Here is a 23,026-nt window from a genome sequence, read left to right as displayed (position 1 = left end):
TCATCCTTCCATGTATTTGAACACATTTCTGAGGCAACTGTATATCCACTTAATTGTCCTGACATTTAGCCCAGACTTAACTAGTTTGTAATCAGACTGTCATGCAATTCTTTGTCAAATGCTTTGCTAAAATCAAGTTACTGTATATTATACCTACAGAATTCCCCAATACGCTAAGAAATTTTCCTGATCAAAAAGTGGAAAGAGGTCAATCTCCACCCTTTCATATTACTAACACCCCACTTCCAAATCTTCCCAAGACCCTTCTGCATACTCTTTCCACAATTACACTCGTCATGAATCTATTGTTCATTTCATTACTGACTCTAGGAACTATTTGTAAAAGCAAAACAAAAACTTAATGTGCATCTTTAGTGTCTTAAATGCTGATAAATTGTATTGTTTCCAAACTTCACAGCCTTTTTTTTAAATAAGAATTTTATTAAGTTTCAAGGAAAGATAAAAGCTACAGAAAAACAAACTACAAAGAAAAAAACACTAAAAATGCAGGGACCAGGGGTGACAACGACCCCTGGAATGGAAGACTGTAGCAGAAGGGGAGCGATGGACCGGGACCATCTTGGGTGGTGGGACGTTGGTCATTCCCTACATACCTAGTTAGAGTGGGAGTGGGTTATTAGGGCCCCTCTAGTGTAAATGGAGAACACTCACCCCTTGAGTGAGAGACAAGGGGTGGTAGAGCAGTGGATGAGGTGCCCCTGGCCAACCAGTGAGAGGGGTTGTGCAGGGGACAGAGTGGATGGTGGGGTGATGGTTGGACTCTTAACAGTGCTGAGAGCAAGAGCTGGTGCGCTGGGGGACCCGCCATCGCCCTGCGGTTGACTGTTGTTGGTGTGAATGTATGATGGGATGGACAGTCCCTTAATAAGGGTTCTTAGGGGCTCAGGGCTGGGAACTGGATCGGTTCTGGGGGCTGTGGGGTGGGCCACATGATTGAGGTGGTGATGGGCCGGGAACACTATGATGGGAGCCAGAAGGCAGGCCATCTTTGGGGAAGACACCCCCGGTGTTTGTTATCAGTGGCGTGTTCTGGCCCTCTGTGCTCAAACCCAGGCCCTGGACAGCAGACTCGTGGCCCTGGTTTCCAGCTGTTACTTCTTAATGCCAGGTCAGTTAACAACAAGGTACCTCTCATATGTGATTTGATCACAGAGGAGGGGCTGACCTGGCATGTATTACCGAGACCTGGCTGGGCCCGGAAGGAGGAGTGGCTCTCTCAGAGATGTGCCTGGCCAGGTTTCAGGTTTGGCACCAGCCAAGACCCCAGGACAGGGGAGGAGTGGTGGCTGTTGTCATCCGAGAGTCTCTGATGGCCTTCAGGGGTGCTGTTCCACAAGTGACCGGCTGTGAGACCCTATTTTTCAAGTTGGGTTCCCAAGAATAGCTGGGAGTGTTGCTGCTGTACCAGCCTCCCTGCTGCATAGTGACCTCCCTGCCCGAGCTGGTGGAGGCCGTCTCGGGGTTGGCAGTGGAGTTCCCCAGACTTATGGTCCTAGGGGACTTCAACCTACCGTCCTTAGGGCACTCCTCGGAGGTGGCTCAGGAGTTCATGGCTACCATGGCAGCCATGGGCCTGTCACAGATTATTCAGGACCCAACTCGAGACAGTGGTCTCACCCCAGACTTGGTATTCTTGTCAGAGTAGTGGCAAAGTGATCTGAGGGGAGAGTTACATCTATCCCCTTTGTTATGGTCAGATCACACCCTGGTAACCATGAGTTCCTCTTATGCTGCCCCCCTCCGCAGGGAGGCAGGACCTATTTGATTGGTCTGCCCCCAGTGACTGATGGAGCCGAAGGGGTTTCAGAAAGAGCTCTGGGTTATACCCAAGGATCTGCTGCATGGTCCAGCAGAGGCCCTGGCTGCTACCTGGAATAGGGAGGCAGCCTTGGACAGGATCACGCCTGTGTGGCCTCTCTTGTCCCATTGAACCTGGCACTCCCTGTGGTTTACAGAGGAGTTAAGGGGTCTGAAGAGGATTAAGAGATGTCTAGAGCACTGCTGGAGAAAAACAAGGTCCAAGCCCGACCAAACACAAGCTAGAGCCACTATTAAGGCCTACCTTGTGGCATTAAGAACGGTGAAACATCAATATTTCTTCACTCATATTGCATCTGCAGAATGCCACCCAGCGGCCCTGTTTAGGGTCACTCGATCCCTTCTGGGAAAAGGGGGCCTGATGACCTATCTTCAGGGCCGTGCTTTTCTGAGCATCTGCAGGATAAAATCACTCAGATCCGGTCTAAGTTGGACTCCAAGCATGAGGCAGGGTCTGTGGAGATTTTATTTTTTATTTTTTTAATATTTATTTTGTCCCCGCCCATCTCCTCCCATCGGGGGACTCTGGGCGGTTTACAATAATTAATTAAAACAACAACCGTACAATAAATAAAATATACAAATATAAAATTACTCTAATAAATAGATATAAATAAGAGTAAAAAAGTAAGAAGTCCAAGTGGCAGGAGAATCTAAAACAGTCCAAGTGTGGGAGGACTGGTCTATAGCAGCCATCCCCATGTAGATCTATTCCCCTCTCCGCCCTGCCCAGGGAATGGACTTACTGTGTTATCTGGGAGCAGTTTGATCCTTGAGGAAGTAGACAGAATCCTCCAGACCGTAAACCCCACCACCTGTCAACTAGATCCTTGCCCCTCCTGGCTAGTGAAAGCAGCTCAGGAGGTGACATGTGGTTGGGTCCAAGCAATGATAAATTCATCTTTGAGAGTGGGGGTGTTTCCAGCAGCCTTTAAGAAGGTGCTGGTGCTCCCCCTCCTCAAGAAACCATTGCTGGACTCCACTGTACTGGACAATTTTCGCCCAGTCTCCCACCTCCCCTTATTGGGGAAGGTGGTCGAGAAAGTGGTGGCACTGCAGCTCCAAAGGCTTCTGGATGAAACAGATTACCTGGACCCCTTCCAGTCAGGTTTCAGGCCTGGATATGGAACAGAAACGGCATTGGTTGCTCTTATGGGTGATCTCTGGCAGGAGCGGGATGGAGGCAGTGCATCCATCCTGACTCTTCTTGACCTCTCAGCAGCTTCCGATACCATCGACCATGGTATCCCCTTGGGTCGGCTCAGGGAGTTGGGGGTGGGCGGCGTAGATTTACACTGGTTCACCTCCTTCCTCCAGGGCCAGTCCCAATCAGTGGTGATAGGGAGCAAGAGATCTGACCCGCAGCCCCTCCTTTGTGGGGTGCCACAGGGCTCAGTACTCTGTCTGCTTCTTTTTAACATCTGTATGAAACCGCTGGGCAAGTTCATCTGTCATCACGGGATGAGGTATCATCAATATGCCGATGATACTCAATTATACATCTCCGTCCCGAGTGAAGTAAGTGGTGCCGTGACCATCCTCTCTCAGTGCCTGGGGGCTGTGGAGGTCTGGATGGGAAACAACAGGCTTCAGCTGAACCCTGGTAAGACGAAGTGGCTGTGGGTGGGGGGCTCCTCAGTATCTGGGAATTTAGCATCCTAAGTGCTGGATGGGGTGGCGCTGCCCCAGACAGACCTGGTGTGTAATCTGGGGGTCCTCGTGGACTCACAACTTATGATCGAAGAGCGGGTGGTAGTCGTTGCCAGGAGGGCCTTTGCACAACTTCATGTTGTATGCCAGTTATGCCCTTTCCTGGAACGGGAGGCCCTTTGCACGGTCACTCATGCCCTGGTCATCTCCCATATAGACTACTCTAACATGCTCTACATACCCTTGAAGAGTATCTGGAAGCTACAGCCGGTCCAAGATGCAGCTGTGCAGGCAATTCATGGTGCCCCTAGATCAGCACATGCTACATGTTGCTTCACGAGCTGCATTGGGTACCAGTCTGCTTCCGGGTGCAATTCAAGATGTTGGTTATCACCTTTAAAACCCTTCATGGCATGGGTCCAGGGTACCTGAGGGACCATCTCATCCCCATTGCATGCAGAGAGGGCATGTTACGGACCCCATTTGTAAGAGAGTTCCATCTGGCAGGGTCCATAAAGCAGGCCTTCTCTGCAGTGGCCCCCGCCCTTTGGAACATCCTACCCTCACAGATAAGACAGATTCCATCTCTTGTGGCCTTTCAAAAACATCTAAAGATCTGGTTTTGCAACCTTGCCTGAGGTGGGGAGGGAAGTAATCACTCCTGGTGATGGCTGGTGCCCTAAAATGGCCCTTTTGATATATATGAGCGGTATTTTAATTATCACCGTCATCTGGATTTTATACTATATTTATGTCTTATATTTTATTTGATATTTATTTACATTTATGATATTTTAATGCTTTTGTCACTATTGTAAACCACCCAGAGTCCCTCCTGTGGGGGGAGATGGGTGGTAGCAAAATTTAATTTATTAATTAATTAGGTGTGGAAACACAAGAGAAATTTTTTTTTGAAATTACAAAAAGAGGTGACTTCCGACTTTTAACAGCAAGGATATACAACAATTTTCCATAATCAATCCCTTACTCTATATTAAACCAAAATCAGATTGTTTCTACAAATCATTCCATTGACACATTATAAAAGTCACTAAATACATTTGCTCCCTCCCCTTATATTAAAAGATCTATCTATCTATCTATCTCCTAATCAACTTCTCCCACCAAAATAACATTTATTTAATTATTTCCTTCCTACCACTATTCTATACCTTCCTGAGTACTATAATAAAGATCAAACTAAAAAACATATAAATTGTCTGCCATTATACTTGATAATACAACAATTTTAATATTTATTTATCATATTTCTATTTATCATATTTAAATATTTATCATATTTCTTCCCCACCCATCTTGTATTACGATGACTGGGCGGTTTACAAGCAGTTAAAAATAAAAGATTAAAATATCATTAAAATAAATACTGTGTGTGTGTGTGTATATATATATATATATATATATATATATATATATATATATATATATATGCAAGATATAAAATATAAAGTCCAAGATGGTGGATATATTAAGCCCAAAACCAGACATTTATTATTTTTTTATTATACCTTAATCATCTTAATCCACATTGTTAAAGATAAATGAAAACAGCGAAACCCTGAAAACAATCCAGTTAAATATTCTTAAACCCTTATCCCACTTCAAAATAAACCAGAGCATTTACATGTCCCCACAATGCACACAGAGCTTTTTTCTTAAAAAAATCAAACAGCCCAACTGCCCCCTCAAAAACTCTGACTTCTTTTCAGGAGACCTCCCATACATAATAGCCCCTTCTTTTCCATGGCGTTCCATCAGAAGATCAATTTCACTTGTGACTTGCAACTCAATCTCTCCCTTTAATTTCTTCAACTCAACTGTCCAATCTTCATCCAGCATTTCAACAGAAGTCGAAGAAACATTTCTGTCGCTGTTAAATTCCTCAGTTTCATTTGCGACATACCCAACCAGATGACACCTTTTAGACCTCATATTTTCCACAAAGTCCTGAATGCCTTGCATAAAAACTTGGTAGGAATCAAAAAGAATCTGTTTGAAATCTTGTTGGAAGTCAGAGGAAGTCTGTTTAAAATCCTCCATGTCTCAAAGAGTAGATTATGGTGCCCCCTAGGAGCTTAACCAGCGAATGTCAAAGGAGTTACGGAATGTGTTTACACAAGCGAAAGGAGATATGGAGACAATTCCCCAGGGAAAGCAGAAGCAGAAAACTAAAAGTTCAAAACTGCTGATTCAATGTGTAGGAAAATGCTAATATCTTCAAATTTAGTACAAAAATAATAACAGGGAGACAATTATTTACTCTCAATCCTCCTTAATATTTGGATGGAAAACGAAGTCCAAAACTTTAAAAGAATTTTTTTTAAAAATTGATCACAAAAATAGCAATAAGCACCAAGAGAACCCACTTCTCCTTGCTGTAGAAAGCCTCTCTTAGGGTACGCGTACTTAAAAGAAATATAAATTGGGTGATTTAGAAATGGGGTGGCTGGTCTTAGTGTCCCTTAAAGGCTACAGTGTGGCTTGGAAAATGGTGACGTCCCAGCCTCCCGGTTAGTTCTTACCAGTCGTATGCGAATGCTATTTGCGATCTTCTGGCTGCAAGCAGCCGTCCGGAGAGCGAATGGGGTGATTCCAGGTGTTTTCCTTTTTCCGGAAAACCACTCCTGGGCTTCAGGAAAAACCTGCCTGAGCCTGAAAAAACTGCCGCATTGTCAGTTCTGCCCGCTGAACCCGTGGGCACAGCTGTTCAGTCTGCCATGTCCCCACCGGAAGTCCCAAAACTTCACAGCCTTGATCAGTAATATTTGCAAAAGTAATAAAGAACTACAAAAAACCCTATAACAATTAACATTACAATAATTTGTTCAGCCCCTATGCAATTTTTTTTAAATCATGAAATTCAGAAATCACCATTTCACCTTTTTCCATTTTCAGCAAAAAGTCCATAAAAGGTTTCCAGTCTTTTATAAAAATACTTATTATCTTGTCCCTGACCAAACAGGTCAGTTTTGCCATCTCTGCTAGTTCTGCCATCTTCACAATCCATTCTTCTATTTTGGGTATTTCAGTATTTCTCCATCTTAATCTTGCTACAGTTACCATATATAAAATCAATCTTCCATACATCTTTTCTAATTGACTATGCATATGTCCCAATAAAAACAGTTCTGGTTTCATCTCAATATTAATCTTCAAAATTCTTTGTATCATCATATGTATTTGTTTCCTTTTTTTTCTTTTTCTTTTTTCCCAAGTCCACCGTGCATGGTAAAATGTCCCTTCATGTTTTTTCACCTTTGCAACATTGACTAGAAGCATCTCTATTCATCTTAGATAATTTTTCTGGGTGTTATATATCAGCAGTAAATCATTTTGTAAAAGTTCTCTTAAATATAACACATTGTGAATTTCAGTCCCTTTATCCACATTTTCTCCATTGATCCATCTGTATATTATAACAGCCAAAATTCTTAGTCCATTTTATCATACAATCTATAACTTGTTCTTCTTATGTTTCAAATTTCAACAAAAGTTTATACATTTTTAAAAAAAGTTTATACATTTTATTGTAAACCGCCCAGAGTCCCTCTTTTGGGGGAAATGGGTGGTAATTAAATTTGAATAATAAATAAATAAATAAATTTTTGCAATCAAATGTTTATCAGTTGTACAGTTCATTTTCAAATTCCCTCTAATGTTGTTCAGTCCCCATTACCTTTTTATCTATATTAAATCTTTCTCTTAATCTTGCATAGGAAAACCATTGAAGACTAAATCCCTCTGCACTTAATTGTTCTCCTGACTTCATTTTAAGCTGTCCATCTTGTATTAATAAGCCTTGAGATGTTCACCATTTCTCTTTGCCTCCTGTTTCTTGTCTATAAAATGGTTCCTGTGCTGAGACCAGTAAAGGTATTTTCAGGCACAACCTGGGTTTATTTTTATTCCATACACTTCATATGGCACTTCCCACATAATGATTTTTTAAAATCTACATTAACTTTAACTTTTTCGTACAATAAAAACCCATGCCATCCAAACCTCAGGTTATGTCCTTTTAATTCTAACTATCTTTTATTTCTCAGCAAAACCCATTCTTTCATCCAAACAAAACAGCAGGGTGCAAAATACAATTTAAAATCAGGCAATCCTAATCCTTTCTTTTGCATCTTGAAGAATTTTGTATTTAAGCCCTGGTTTCTTACCCTGCCATATAAATCTGGATATGTCTTTTTGCCATTGCTTGAAAGGTGCATCAATTTTCAAAAGAGGTATTGTCTGAAATCAAAACATCATTCTAGGTAACACATTCATTTTTGCCACAGAAATTCTTCCAGACAATGATAATTGTAATTTTTCCCACTTTACTAGATATTTCTTAATTTTACTCCATACTTTAACATGATTATTTTGAAATAACGTGTAATTCATATTGGTCATAATAATGCCCAAGTATTTTACTTTTTTCTCAATTGGAAAACCAGTTTTTGCAATAAATTCTTTTTGATCTTCCATCATGTTTTTTGTTAACATCTTCATTTCCTCCTTATTAATTTTAAATCCAGCTCATCAAATTCTTTAATTTTTCCATTAATATATCTATTATTTCCATAGAATTTTCCAAAATTGAGACCAAATTGTCTGCAAATGCCCTTAATATATATACACTTCTTTTTTAACCTTCACCCAGCAATTCTCTCATCTATCTCTATTCAAAACTTCAAGTGCCAGAATGAACAGCAGTAATGAAAGCAGGCATCCTTATCCCTTTCTGTATTTCACAGGGTTTTGTCAGTTCACCATTAACTATCATTTGTGTCCTTTGCAAAGTGTATATTAATTTCACCCATCTAATAAAATTTTCTTCAAATTCCATATTTTCCAGTTCAAGTTCTCAAATGCTTTCTCCGTGTCAAGAAATACCAACGCAGCTTGTTTTCCATTATGATGTTCCCAATATTCTAATATGTCAAGAATATTTCTAATATTGTCTCTTAACTGTCTTTTAGGCAAAAAGCCACATTGATCTTCATGTATAAAATCTTGCAAGACATTTTTCATCCTTTCAGCTAAAATATATTAAATATTTTATGGTCATTGTTCAATAAAGATATTGGTTGTTAATTTTTTGATAAAATCAGGTTTTGGCCTTCTTCAGGAATTAATGCTATATTGCCGCCTGTCTAACTTTCTGGAATCCTTCCACTCTCCAGAATGAAATTCATCATTTTTTGAAGCATTTGTTACAGTTCATCTTCAAAATATTTATAATAGGATGCTGGCAATCCATCTGAGCCAGGTTGTTGTTGTTTATTCGTTTAGTCGCTTCCGACTCTTCGTGACTTCATGGACCAGCCCACGCCAGAGCTTCCTGTCGGTCGTCAACACCCCCAGCTCCCCCAGGGACGAGTCCGTCACCTCTAGAATATCATCCATCCATCTTGCCCTTGGTCGGCCCCTCTTCCTTTTGCCCTTCATTCTCCCTAGCATCAGCATCTTCTCCAGGGTGTCCTGTCTTCTCATTATGTGGCCAAAGTATTTCAGTTTGGCCTTTAATATCATTCCCTCAAGTGAGCAGTCTGGCTTTATTTCCTGGAGGATGGACTGGTTTGATCTTCTTGCGGTCCAAGGCACTCTCAGAATTTTCCTCCAACACCACAGTTCAAAAGCATCGATCTTCCTTCGCTCAGCCTTCCTTATGGTCCAGCTCTCGCAGCCATATGTTACTACAGGGAACACCATTGCTTCAACTATGCGGGCCTTTGTTGTCAGTGTGATGTCTCTGCTCTTAACTATTTTATTGAGATTTGTCATTGCTCTTCTTCCAAGGATTAAGCGTCTTCTGATTTCCTGACTGCAGTCAGCATCTGCAGTAATCTTTGCACCTAGGAATACAAAGTCTTTCACTGCTTCTACATTTTCTCCCTCTATTTGCCAGTTATCAATCAAGCTGGTTGCCATAATCTTGGTTTTTTTGAGGTTTAGCTGCAAACCAGCTTTTGCACTTTCTTCTTTCACCTTCATCATAAGGCTCCTCAGTTCCTCTTTGCTTTCAGCCATCAAAGTGGTATCATCTGCATATCTGAGATTGTTAATGTTTCTTCCAGAGATTTTAACTCCAGTCTTGGATTCCTCAAGCCCAGGTTGTCGCATGATGTGTTCTGCATACAAGTTGAATAGGTAGGGTGAGAGTATACAGCCCTGCCGTACTCCTTTCCCAATCTTAAACCAGTCCGTTGTTCCGTGGTCTGTTCTTACTGTTGCTACTTGGTCGTTATACAGATTCTTCAGGAGGCATACAAGATGACTTGGTATCCCCATACCACTAAGAACTTGCCACAATTTGTTATGGTCCACACAGTCAAAGGCTTTAGGGTAAAGGTAAAGGTTTCCCTCGACGTAAAGTCCAGTCGTGTCCGACTCTAGGGGGCGGTGCTCATCTCCGTTTCAAAGCCTTGGAGCCAGCGTTGTCATAGACACTTCCGGGTCATGTGGCCAGCATGACTCACGGAACGCCGTTACCTTCCCGCCGAAGCGGTACCAATTAATCTACTCACATTTGCATGTTTTCGAACTGCTTGGTGTGCAGAAGCTGGGACGAGCAACGGGAGCTCACCCCGCCGCGCGGTTTCGAACCGCCGACCTTCCGATCAACAGCTCAGCGGTTTAACCCGCAGCGCCACCGCGTCCCGGAACTTGCCACAATTTGTTATGGTCCACACAGTCAAAGGCTTTAGAATAGTCAATAAAACAGAAATAGATGTTTTTCTGAAACTTCCTGGCTTTTTCCATTATCCAGCGGATATTGGCAATTTGGTCTCTAGTTCCTCTGCCTTTTCTAAACCCAGCTTGTACATCTGGCAATTCTCGCTCCATGAACTGCTGAAGTCTACCTTGCAGGATCTTGAGCATTACCTTACTGGCGTGTGAAATGAGTGCCACTGTTCGATAGTTTGAACATTCTTTAGTGTTTCCCTTTTTTGGTATGGGGATATAAGTTGATTTTTTCCAATATGATGGCCATTCTTGTGTTTTCCAAATTTGCTGGCATATAGCATGCATTACCTTGACAGCATCATCTCGCAAGATTTTGAACAGTTCAGCTGGGATGCCGTCGTCTCCTGCTGCCTTGTTATTAGCAATGCTTCTTAAGGCCCATTCAACCTCACTCTTCAGGATGTCTGGCTCTAGCTCCCTGACCACACTGTCAAAGCTATCCCCGATATTGTTATCCTTCCTATACAGGTCTTCTGTATATCTGAGACAGGAGCTTTCCCTATTTTAGTCTTTAGTCTTTAGTCTCACAGACTTCCCTTATTGTTACAGGTCCATTCATTATCTGCTTTTGTTTATTTGTTATTTTTGGTAAATTTTGTTTTTTTAAAATATTCATCCACTTTTGCCAGGGACGTTTCTTCTCCTTTATAAACTTTGTATAATACTGGTAGAATAGTCTTTAAATATTTGCATTATCTGCTACCATAGCATTTCTATTTTGTAGTTTTAGTATCATTTTCTTCTTACTTTCTTTTCTCAGTGTATATGCTCACCATTTCCCCGGCTTATAAGCTAACTTAAAATTCTTTGGTTTTGCAAAATTCATTTTTATTTCCATTTCTTTAATCATTAGCACAGAAAGCTCATGTTGTAAAAGTTTAATTTGCTGTGAGATATTTTCTCTTCTGGAGACCTCTATAATTCCTCCTCTTTCATTTTTATCTCCATTAAAATCTTTTGCATATTCTCTTCTATTTCTCTTTTTACTTTACCATTTTGCTGTATAAATAGTCCTGTCATAAAGGCTTTACTTGCATGCCAAACTATGTTTATGTCCGTGCCTTTATTTAAATTAATCTCAAAAAAAAAATTCAACTTCTTTTTACAGTTCTCAATTAATTGATTCTTTTTGTAGCTAAGTTTCATTTAGCCTCCATCAGTAAGTTCTGCCTTTCCTCTTATATGTTAAAGTCACTGGGTTATGAACTGAAAATAAATTTGGTAATATCTCCACTTTATTACAGGTAGTCCTCACTTAACGACCATTTGTTTAGCGACTATTCAAAATTAGGATGGTGCTGAAAAAATGGACTTACGACTGGTGCAGAAAGATACAGCCATTGCAGTGCCTCTGCAGTCACATGATCAAAATGGGGTGCTTGGCAATTCCCCCTACCCGCCTATCTCCCCCTTCCATCTATGTCTTTTTGGTCCCAAGCCACCCCGCTCTCTGCCACCCCAGCTGACCTTGCCATCTTCCTCTCACTGCTGACAAGTCATGCCCAGCCTGGCTGATGGGCCGGGATGGGCCAGGTTTGGAAAAAGAAAAAAATAGGCTAAAGGCAGCCCCTCAATGGCAGCATGCCAAAGCACCCCTTTTCACTGTGCTCCTGGGGAGGGGCTAGAGGAAAAAGAAAAAAAAAATGGAAAAGGCAGCTCCTTTGCAAAGAGCTGCTGGGCAGGGCTGAGTGAGCTTCCCGCTGCTTTGGGCTTCTTTTTTTTGTAGCCAAAGCCCAGGAGGCCTGGCCCAACAGCCACACCAGGCACACCTCATCAGCAGCAGGAGCAAGAAGCCAGCGAAGTTCAGCTGGGGTGGTAGAGCTCGGCAGCAGGGGTCTCGGAGTGCAGGGTGATGAGGGCAACTGTGGCTGGGACTGGGTTAGGGTGGCTGCGGCTTCCCAGGGCGTGGCAAGTAGCCTTAGAGCTGCACGGTCCTGGGCTGCTTTCCACCCCGCAAGGCAGGGTACAGGGTGGCCAAAGGGGCAGAGATGGGGGAGATAGGTGGGTGGGTGGAGTTGGAGGCAGTCCCTTACCTTACTGAGGCTTGGGGCTTGAGGAGACCAAGCCCGGAATGGCTTGGATTGGGGTGGGAGCTCAGCTAACGACTGGTAAAATTTGCTTAACGGTAGCAAGGGGAATGGATGGAAATTCCAGTCCCAATTACCTTCATTAAGGGAGGACTACCTGTAGTACATGTAGCAAGTTTCTTAGAAATCCAAAACATATCTGTTCTTGAGAAAGATTTGTGCCTTTCAGGAAAATATGTATATTCTTTATACATTCTGGACAGTGGAAGGATTCCAGAAAGTTAGACAGGAACAAATGTACCATTTTTATATCTCCTTATATCTATAAACTCAAAGTTGTCCATCATTTCGAGAAATATTTTTGGCAATTTACCTTGTGTTGATTTAATTCCTTTCACAGAGGTTCTATCTTTTTGTGGACAAACCACTCCATTCCACCCTCTGTTATGTGCAGGGAAATCAATTGAAAACATCCATAAGAGGCGGTTGTCCAGCTTCTTCTTAAAAACCTCCATAGGTGAAGAACATACAACCTCCATAGACAGACTGTTCTGCTGTTATGCAATCAAGAAGTTTTTCCTTTTATTTAAATGAAATCTAAATATCTGCAAAGCATACCTATTATTACAGGTCCTAGTTTCTGTGGTCATGGAAAATAATTCTTGACTGTCTTCCCTTTATGCACCTGAACATGACATGCCTATTATTGCAAAGGTAGCTATGTAAAAGCTTTACAAAGAAAAGTAGCTTTAGTCAGAGGCATTAGCATACTTTGAAATGAATTTTTCATCCTTTCATAGTAATTCTAAGCATGGATTTTGTTTTTTTTCTCTACTAAATTTAATTGATGTTTCACATTGCAATCAAGCAGTCTTTTTCCAAGATACCACTAGCCAATTTGGACCCCATAAATATATAAGTAATTTGGACTGTGTATCACTTTGTGCCGATTTGAACTGAATAGATGTCTCTTCCTAATTCCATCAACTGGAGTGGCTAAGATTAGCATAGCTGTTCTGTCTTTTTCCTGCTGAAGTTGTCATAGATGTTCTTCAGCTAAGAAGAACCTTTTCTCCACATAGAAGATTAGGCTTGATACAAATATGCATGCTTTTGCTATGGTCAAATGATAGATGGTGGGTTCCACTGCCTACCCATCAAGGTTGTATGCACATTGGATATGGTAGGACAGTGACTGTACCATACACTGCAGGAGGTGCTAGAGAAATAATTGTGCCAAAGCCATTTTTAAAAAAATATTCATGATTCTTTGTCATATAGCCTATACTCTTATGTAACATACTGGAAAACTGTATAGAAACTTTAGGTGATCACAATTGGCTATCCTCTAACAAGGAAAGATTGCTGAAATACATGGTATGAGTATTCTCTGCTGATTAGTGTAAAATTAAAAATGCTCTGTTGGCATAAATTAAACTCCAAGCAATTAAGTCTTGTGCATATCTTTAGAATCTCCTCATGTATTGTATTTTATTACATGCTGCTTATAATATTATTTTATATTTGTTCTTAGTTTACCTACAGATGGCCCAGAGAATTTCAAGTATATCAGGTGGTCTGAATGGGAGTAAATAATTGCAATCATTTTATTAGGGCTAGTAAGAGACATTCAGTTCTATTTCACTCTCTAGCCAGTATGTACCAAAGTCTAAGCCTAAGAATGCATTTGGTATTTTTTCCAATTGTTCCATCTCACGATGGCTGTATTTTGCTCTCTAGCTTCCAAGTTGATTAATCCAGAGAAATGAGAGTAGGAAAAATGAAAGTTAAGTATTAGGTTATATGAAACAAGTTAGTTCTGGAACTGAGAAGAGTGTAATTATCACTGAAAATGTAATTATCATTAATTAAAGTGACCAATGCAACACAATCATAAAAGTTTTAAAGCAAACTCTTTTAGCTTTTCTCTTTTTCTGTTGCTCTGAAATAAGACACAATAGTCAATATGGTAAAGATGGTATGAGGGTCTTGGTCCTGGTAATCTCAAAAGCAGTAACTCTCAATACACGCTATGAAGGATATATGAAGTTCTTTATTGAGATATATGATTCCAAGCTCAAGTGAAGCCAGAAATGATTCTTCGCACCCAAATCTTTCCCTTAAAACATTTCAGTTACTCTTCTCCTTTCCCCCTCCTCTTTGCTGTGATTTACTATCTGGCAAAATTCCTTTCAGTTTTGCACCTCATTCCAGAAAGTGCCAGGCACTGACCTCGAGCTGCACGCTCATCTGAACATCCCTTCAGCTGCACGGAAATGCTTGGCCCCCCTCCTTTGTTCTTTCCCTAAACTGCAAGCTTCTAATCTATACCCGTATGTGTGCTCTGCTTCTACTTTACTACTTAATCCATATTCAGGAGAGGCATCCAGATGCCATTACCTATTGCTTCTGGATTGCCTCCATCCCAACAGATGGACTTAGAATTACTTTTCTTCCCATATTCCAGGTAAGGAATGTTCTGGAGACACCTGAACATTTTTCCTTCATTAGTAAAGTCACCAGGATGGCCTGGCTAGCCCAGTTTTATCCCCTGCCTCCATAAATTTGGCCTCATCTCATTCCCAGGCTATGTGCTCTTTTTCATGCTATAGAACACCCAGCAGCTGCAAAATGAGGAGAATGAAGACAGTGAGTCCAAGGTGTCATTAGGCCACATATCCCCCTAGCGAGGGTCCTTTAGCTGTCATTCCAGCTGGCACAGATTGGACCAGAATTGGGAGAGAAAGCCAATTTGTTTGGTGTAAGGATTCTGCTTGAAGGACAGAAAACAAGCAGTGGATTGTTATGAGAAGGGGAACCATTATATTTTATCCTTGGTAGCTTGTGGGCAATGCAAAGGAAACCATGATTTAAGTATTACATCTATGTGGGATGTACCTGGTGCCATTTTACATTTGGTGGGGAGAGATCATTTTGTTTTATGTTAAATATCATTTTGTTATTAAATGGTTATTTTCATTTATTAAGTAGCTAGCTAATTTTGGGTAAGTAATTCTATTTCTTCAGAAACGTGTTTTTGTGTTATAAAATGATCTCTCTGTGTGTGTGTGTGTGTGTGTGTGTGTCTCCTCTAAATTCTTTTGCTTGCTCCACTACTGTTACTGTTTGTTCTTCTCTGCTGGGGTTCCCTTTTAGTTCACACTTTGTAGGCAAGGTCAAGATGGATCATCATCCAATGGGCAAAGGTGATCAGCTGCCACACTCTGCCTGGAGTCTTACCCACTGAAACACACAAAAGTTCTTTTCATCCATGAAATGTAATTCATTATTGGGGAATGAGTTCACAGTTTATTTTTGTTTGAGAATATACAATTCTAACTGCATCTTATAAAACAGGTTATTAGAATACTTTTGTAGTTACACTTATCTGACGGAATAGGCATTCAGAATTCATTAACAAAAATACTCCCTTTTATTTAGTATAAATATGACAATGAAGATTGCAATATACTAAACTTACACTTCAAAAATATATAGTCACTATCATGAAGGAAATATGTATTCTACAAAGTTTATTACTTTGAATTAAAACTTATATTTAAACATTTATTTGTTTTCTCAATTTTTTAAATTGAAAGCAGCATAGAAAAATTGGAAGGCATAAAATCTTTGTATTCCTTTCACTTATTTTCTAAAAATTAACAACAAGCAGTTAATAGAATCTAGATTCTTTCTCTGGAAGAAAAGGATTATGCAGGTGGGAAGCAGCTGCCCTCAAGGTGGCATATTAAAGAAGACAGCAAAATACCAGGGTTAAAGAGATTTTCCCCCATCCGCTCTTCCATTCCTAATTGTATCTTTCAAAGATTAGAGTTTATTTTTAAAAAAAATTGGAGAAAGAGTTGTGGCAGAAAAGTCCCTTGATGTGCTTTATTTTTTTGGCATAGTTGCTAATTATGAAATAATAGATTACTTGATCCTTTAATCAGAGAATTCAATCAATCTCACTGCTCTTCTCCTTTCCTCTTCTCCATATTTCTCAATTCATTTTCAGAGCAAGAAGAAAATTTTGAATTTATCATTGTGTCTCTTACTGGCCAGACATGGCACTTTGAAGCTACAACATATGAGGAAAGAGATGCTTGGGTCCAAGCCATAGAGAGTCAGATTCTGGCCAGCCTACAGTCATGTGAAAGCAGCAAGAATAAGGTTAGATACACAACACTGATAATATAAAGGAATCACTTTCTTACCATCTAGAAATACTGTAGGACTTAAAAAGATATGTCACTGAAAATATCATAATATCTCAAATTAATATATATTTTATCCTGGTATGCAACATATCTGATTTTTTTAAGTTCTTTCTTTTCTTTCTTTTCCATTTTTCTTATAATTATATATTCCAAAATACATTTGGGATGAACCATTGACTTAATTAATTATTGTGATTGTTTTTATTTATTCAAAATTCTTGGAGAAATGCACAAAGGCATTTAGAACTATTCTGGAAAAAATGAAACTGCTTTGTAAATTTTCAGTTCCTGGAAATCATTGCGTTTCCATGTGGTGAGAAATTGTACACTTCCTTATGTTTAATAATGCTGTCATTCTTCAGAGTAATATTGCACACAATCTACATTTCAGCATATGCATGCTTAAGAATTACCATCATCATCATCCAAAAAGCTTCTTATTAAAATCTTATCTATTATCTGGTAATGCCCTTGGGCTTCAATAGATAACTGACAAAATATTACATATCAAAATTGGCTGAGAACTTTATTGATAGAATTATTTCTTTCATTTTTATGGTCTAGATATATGAAAAGTGTGTTATATCACATTATTTTGAAAGCAATAGAATGAGTTACTTATACATATTCGGCTCAATTTGTTCAGTTTTTTCCAGTGGAACTTAATCATGATTAAATTCAGCTGGGCATATATTGGGCATACATCTTCCGAATTTATGTTATATGTAATACTATATACATTAGCTAGGGTTTTTTTAAGGCTCAGTACATTAAATAAATGTAAAACATGTTAGAAAGTTTATGATTTTAAACAATAAAAATTAAATTGTATTGGCAGGAACAGTAAATATAGTAGCTAAAGAATGATGTGGTCATAAAAATAGCATGAATATTTAACAACAATTTAACATTTGTAAAAAAGGGAGATGGAACAGATGGGGAAAAAATCAACCATCAACCATATAATGTTATATCTAGTTACATAAAGTGTTATATGATTCTCATCAAAATCCATAGCCGGGAGTTCCTACAGTAAGTCAAATATCCTTAGGACTCACCTAATATGGAGGCTGAAGGTCACTCTTCATAGAGATTGTATCTCCAGGTCAAAGTAGAGGTCATTAGCAGGCCAGAGTAGAAGGGCTTTAAAGCAAGCTATTGGATCAACTCTGATCTCTGCTTACAACTGCATGATTTTTTTCAGATTTTTCTAACTTCAAAATAAAAGTGGCACCACTTTGAGAAATTATTTTCATTTTTCAGAGTTTCTGTATAAGAATATGCTATTCTCTGTTCAGTATATGCATTAATAATATCATGCTTCAGTGTTAAACTTGCTTTACCTCTGACAACCCCAGCTGGATTCCAAGCATCCTATACTGTATATGCCCCAATACTTCAAGAAAAGCTTGAGCTGTCAGAAACATGGATGAAAATTGTGAGCTGTTCTTCTCAGACCCTGAATTGTAGTACTTAAAGATGCTAAAGGATCAACTCTCTGAGAAGCTAACCAAAGACATCAAATGCTGTGATCATGTTCATTCAACCTCAGTTTGAACTCTCTTTTACCAGCAGACAGTTTTGCTGTGCCTGCTTTTTTCCTTAGTCTTATTTATTATTTGTGTGCTTCTTTAAATACGTACAGTCCCGACTGACAAGTCAGAATGAAGCCATGGCCCTTCAGTCAATAAGAAACGTCAGAGGCAATTCACACTGTGTAGACTGTGAAATACAAAGTAAGTACAACCATTTTTATATATGGAATGTTATCCTGAGCTTCTTGAATCTTACACGGTCTTTTCGTTGGAATTATCAGGGATCAACTCAGCATTGTCTCATAAGCATAAGGGGGTCGCTTAGCAAAGTGCATCACTATTGTGCTTGTGGGATGTCATGTGGGTCACCTGACTTCCTCTTCCTCCTCCTCCTTGGGCTTGGGGATTAACAGTCTCCACCACCTCGTAGGCAGACATGCAAACAGGGGGGCTGCAGAATGCAGCTCCTTGCCCTTTCTATTCCACATAGAAAGTGTCCACAAAGAACCAGTGATGATTAAATGCTTTCTACTGTGAACCTACCTGTATCCAGATCTACTGAATAAAAAGTAAGCTAACTCTATTTTCTTCATCTAACTACTATGTGAAGAATTTATTTCTGAACATAATTAAGCTTAATGTGCAAGTTTCTTTTTTTGGTTCACGCTTCTACTCTGCAAGATTGCTGTTTGGAGTTCTTTTATTAACCTTTTAAAAACTCCATCACTTTTTGCATCATTGTTACATGGAAACCTGTTGCCCTCTTGCTATTGTGTTCATTATGTTATTTGATTTGAGATTAATAAAAATCTTAATTAACTAATGATACTGACTTGGAATACTATTTAGTCTTTTTCTATGTCAATGCTATGCTATTAGTCTAATAAGAGGGAAAAGAAGAGATCTTAGAAATTTGGGTAACTTTTAAGTAATATTTTTCTCTTTTTTTCCTTAAGAGAGCAAATGTTATTTTTAAAAAAGCTATTTTTCCCTGTAAATTTTTTTTCTTAGTGAGCTAACAACAGAATCCAAATCATATAAACACCAAATATTACACCACTCAGATATAAGCTGTCTGTAACACTGCTGTGGTAGCAATGAAACACTGAGTGGAGTGCCTTGGTTTCTTGAATATATTTCCATTTCAAAGTTGAAATAGCATAACGGATTGGTTCCAAATGTTTCCTCCTGCCCAGGAAGCACCCTTTTTCAGGGAAGATAACTCACTGCAAGGGGCAAAGATTAACATTTTCAGACATTGCTTATTTTGCAATGGCATTTTGTAAAATCTGAAGGCTTCTGTGAGTAAAAAAAAAAACTTCCATCTGGAGAAGTTTCTGGGTCAAACTCATGAACAAAAAGATTTCTTTTTTTTCTTTTATGTATTTTTTAAATATTGGCATTTGCTGTTCAGACCAAATCTACTTTCTGGGCTGTTTCGTTTTTCGGTTTTACTGGGAGGCTTTTAAGAGTTGCTAACAAATAAATAGTGAAACCATTTCAAGTGTTGATCTGTAAGTATACATATGGCTGGTTCAGCGGTTTAAACTCTTCACATCTGACTTTTTCCTCCAATCGTTGGGATGGGATTATGAAAGTAGGTAAGTAATTTAAAAAGAGCAGTATGTCCTAGTTATTTTAAAAATATTGCAACCCACTTTGATTATTGTCCATTGAATTTAAGGTTTTATATTTAAAATGTTGTGCAGTCAGTTTTTGCATCTAGTTCATGTGTTAGCTTATAAGTAGCAACATATCAGATTGGACCTGGCTAGTCTGTTGTCTATTTGGGTGGGATTTACAGTTAACCCAAAAAATTCATCCACTCCTTTCAAAGGCTGTCTTTGTCTTAATGTGCACATTTAAAGCTCTCTCAAGGCAGGAGGGTATCCAGCTCTATGATCTTGAACTTTGTGTTTGTTAGATTAAAAAGATAGACACTTATAAGTATTTTAAAATCATATTCTGTTAACTAAAGTGGGATTGTAAACTACTCTAGGCTGATCATGCTCAGATGATCAGTCTAGAGTAGTTTTTACACAATAATTGTTCAATTTTTTTGTATAGAAAAACATCCAAAGCATGTCTTAATGATATTTTTTCATTATATTCTGCATTCACACAACCTATTTAAATTGCTTACTGAATATGGAACCCATTTCATAGGTTTGCAGAAAACATTAAATCATAAGCTAACTATATTAGCAGATAGGTTTGAGCAGCATGTTGTGTCACTCCCCCCAAAGTACACCTAATCAAGGCTAAAATTAACCAAGCTTAGCATGTTGTCTGAATGCAGCCACTTTGAACTGATCTGGTTAAGCATAGTGTACAAATGAATATGAAACAATGAATATGCAAAAGCTGTTAATGATGGCTGTTAGAAATACAGCTTGTAATACGTGTGTTTCAATTGGGTTGGATTTTTTTCTCCTTTATAACTTTGACTAATATTGCTCTCTTCTTTGCTTGCCATTTTTTGTCTTTAGTTTTCTAGCCATCCTATTTTGCTGTCATTTTTACTTCAGAACAACAAAAAAGATGTATATTTTCTTTCATGTCAAAATATTCTCCTTTTCATTCTATCACTCAGAGTATGTAGGAGGAATAGGGTAATAACTATTATATTCTTTAGGGCTTTAAATTGTTTCATTTATTCCTTACTATACTATACTGTATACTGTAAACAAAAAGGAGATACACTACTTCCAGGGAGAGAGGATAGGAGTTAACACATTTTCCTTTAAGAATCACAGGTTGGAAATTATTTGACATACTTTAGAATTAGATCTGAAGTCTTGAGTTGCCTTTAATGCTCAGTCATTATGTTAATAAATAAATAAGACATGAACAGATTATTAGTAGGAAATGTTCATTTGTTTTCTTTATCCATAGATCCTGACTGGGCAAGTTTAAATCTGGGAGCACTCATTTGTATTGAATGCTCAGGGATACACCGAAACCTTGGTACACATTTATCACGTGTCCGTTCACTTGACTTGGATGACTGGCCTGTTGAACTCATCAAAGTAATGTCCTCCATTGGAAATGAATTAGCAAATAGCGTATGGGAAGAAAATACCCAGGGCCGTGCAAAACCTGCTCCAGACTCCACGAGGTAAGCTCCTTCAGTATGCATTAAAATGGCATTTTAAAAGCATTTTTTAACATCTAACCAATTTCAAAAAGCAATACATGATTTTGGAAATCTCAGTCTTTGGGAGATACCTGACAATAGAGAACAGCAAGTTCTCTAGATATCTCAACCTTGAGTTTGCATCTCAACCTAGAGCAACCTCTTGCTTAAAACATCTTGGTCACATTGATTCTTTACTTGCTGCTAAGACTTGGTGGTTTACAGTAATGCACTGTATTTTTATATAAAAATAAAGCATTTATGGTACAAAATAAAAATACATAACCACGAAATCATAAAAAACACAATTACAATTACATGAGTCTAATACAGTACCTAAAGGAAATGAAAAAAATGACTACAGAGTAAGTCAGCTTTACGAAGGTGTTTGACATTTATTTATTTATATATATATATATATCCATCCTGCCTTTATTATTATGTATAATTTATGAAACACTGCCCTATTTTGCTAAATTGATGATCCAGAGTTTGAAAACTACCAAAATGCATAAGCTGTATGCACTAGTATGCAGTAGCTGTTTTCTAGCTGCTTCACTTTTTTGCCTAAGTGATAAAAGGACCCAGAATTAAGTATTTCAATATAGATTCCAATTAAAACCACTCAGGAAGTATGGTTAAGGGCTTCAAAACAAGCCAGAATGATCAAGCTTGTTTCAAGCATTGGATGAGTTGAAGCAGTTAATCTTGCTTCACACGTAATATAAATGTTATGCTTTACATTTCCTATTCAAAGAAAGAGTGATTTCTCTCTCTTTCCTCCCCACTGTTGGTTCTGCCATTGCCATTACGAAAGTGGATCAGGTCTATTTTTTAAATTGGGATGATGTGAACAGGGTTAAAAGTTTTCATTCTACATTCCATGTCCCTTTACCCCTTAGTGGGTTAAAATTGGTGGACTAACAGAGTTAGAACAAAGGTATTGTTGGCTCTTTTTTTTTTTCTGAAATGGGATTGGGGAATAAACTTTGTTCTCCTGCTTGATATTAAGCTCAAATTATCCAGTGATACGTTTAATCCTGCCCTCATGATACCTTCAAAAACACCTTTTTAATAGCTACCTTAAGCAATGGTGTTTATGTCCCTGGCAATTTTTCAAATGTGTTGTTTTATTACTATAGGTTGGGGGTTGTCTGCAAGTGTAGGGCTGTAATAGGAATACAGATGGGTTTGATATTTCTCTGTAGATAAATTAATATTAGCAAAGTGTATTATAACTTTCTAGCTTCTGCCAGGTTCATATTCAACATTTCATCAGGAGTGTATACAGGGGGGAGTGGGGGCGGAATGCCAAAATATGCTCTGCTATACAAATCTGCTACTTTTTTACTTGCATCATGAGGCTACATAACAGTAGATAAGAGCCAGATCTTGCCTTGTGACATCATGACACAAGTTTTGTCATTTTGATGGAATCTTGGTTTGCTGCAGATGCCCCTATTTTTGTATGCTATGTCACTGCTTACTACCTTCATTTGAACAATATTGATCAAGAAATGACTAGTCTGGGCTCCTTTGTTCATCTATTTTAGCTTTACCATCATCTTCAGAAATAGGTATACTGTAGACTTGGTCCAGTTTATTACTTCTTAGTATCAAACGTTGCATAGGGAAGAACAGTCATATTAAAAAGGAGAAGCAGAGAAGGATACCATACCGGCAGTGAAGTCTGGGAGATGTAGTCCAAATATCAGAAAATCACCAAGCCGATAGTTTTTAGTGGTGCTAGAAAAGAGTAGTATGTTTTCCCCCTGTGAAATAGTACTTTAGGATATAATCGTTTTACATTGTGAAAGAACATTTTATTAAAAGTTAAGCCATGAAAGACTAAAGTAGAGTTTT

The 23,026-nt window shown here is 38.8% G+C and overlaps 1 protein-coding gene across 2 annotated transcripts in view; it reads left to right on the top strand.

The window, feature by feature from the left end:
* The window catches only part of AGAP1 (ArfGAP with GTPase domain, ankyrin repeat and PH domain 1), a 471,115-nt gene that overhangs the window by 381,887 nt on the left and 66,202 nt on the right, over window positions 1–23,026 (top strand). For both annotated transcript variants that reach the window (XM_063317853.1, XM_063317854.1), the window contains 3 exons: window positions 16,291–16,445; window positions 18,138–18,228; window positions 20,923–21,145. In XM_063317853.1, the coding sequence (XP_063173923.1) occupies window positions 16,291–16,445; window positions 18,138–18,228; window positions 20,923–21,145 (469 nt within the window). The remainder of the gene's footprint in view (window positions 1–16,290; window positions 16,446–18,137; window positions 18,229–20,922; window positions 21,146–23,026) is intronic.

Source organism: Candoia aspera, chromosome 1 (genome assembly GCF_035149785.1).
Source record: "Candoia aspera isolate rCanAsp1 chromosome 1, rCanAsp1.hap2, whole genome shotgun sequence".
Lineage (NCBI taxonomy): Eukaryota > Metazoa > Chordata > Lepidosauria > Squamata > Boidae > Candoia > Candoia aspera.
This window is presented reverse-complemented; position numbering and strand designations above follow the sequence as displayed.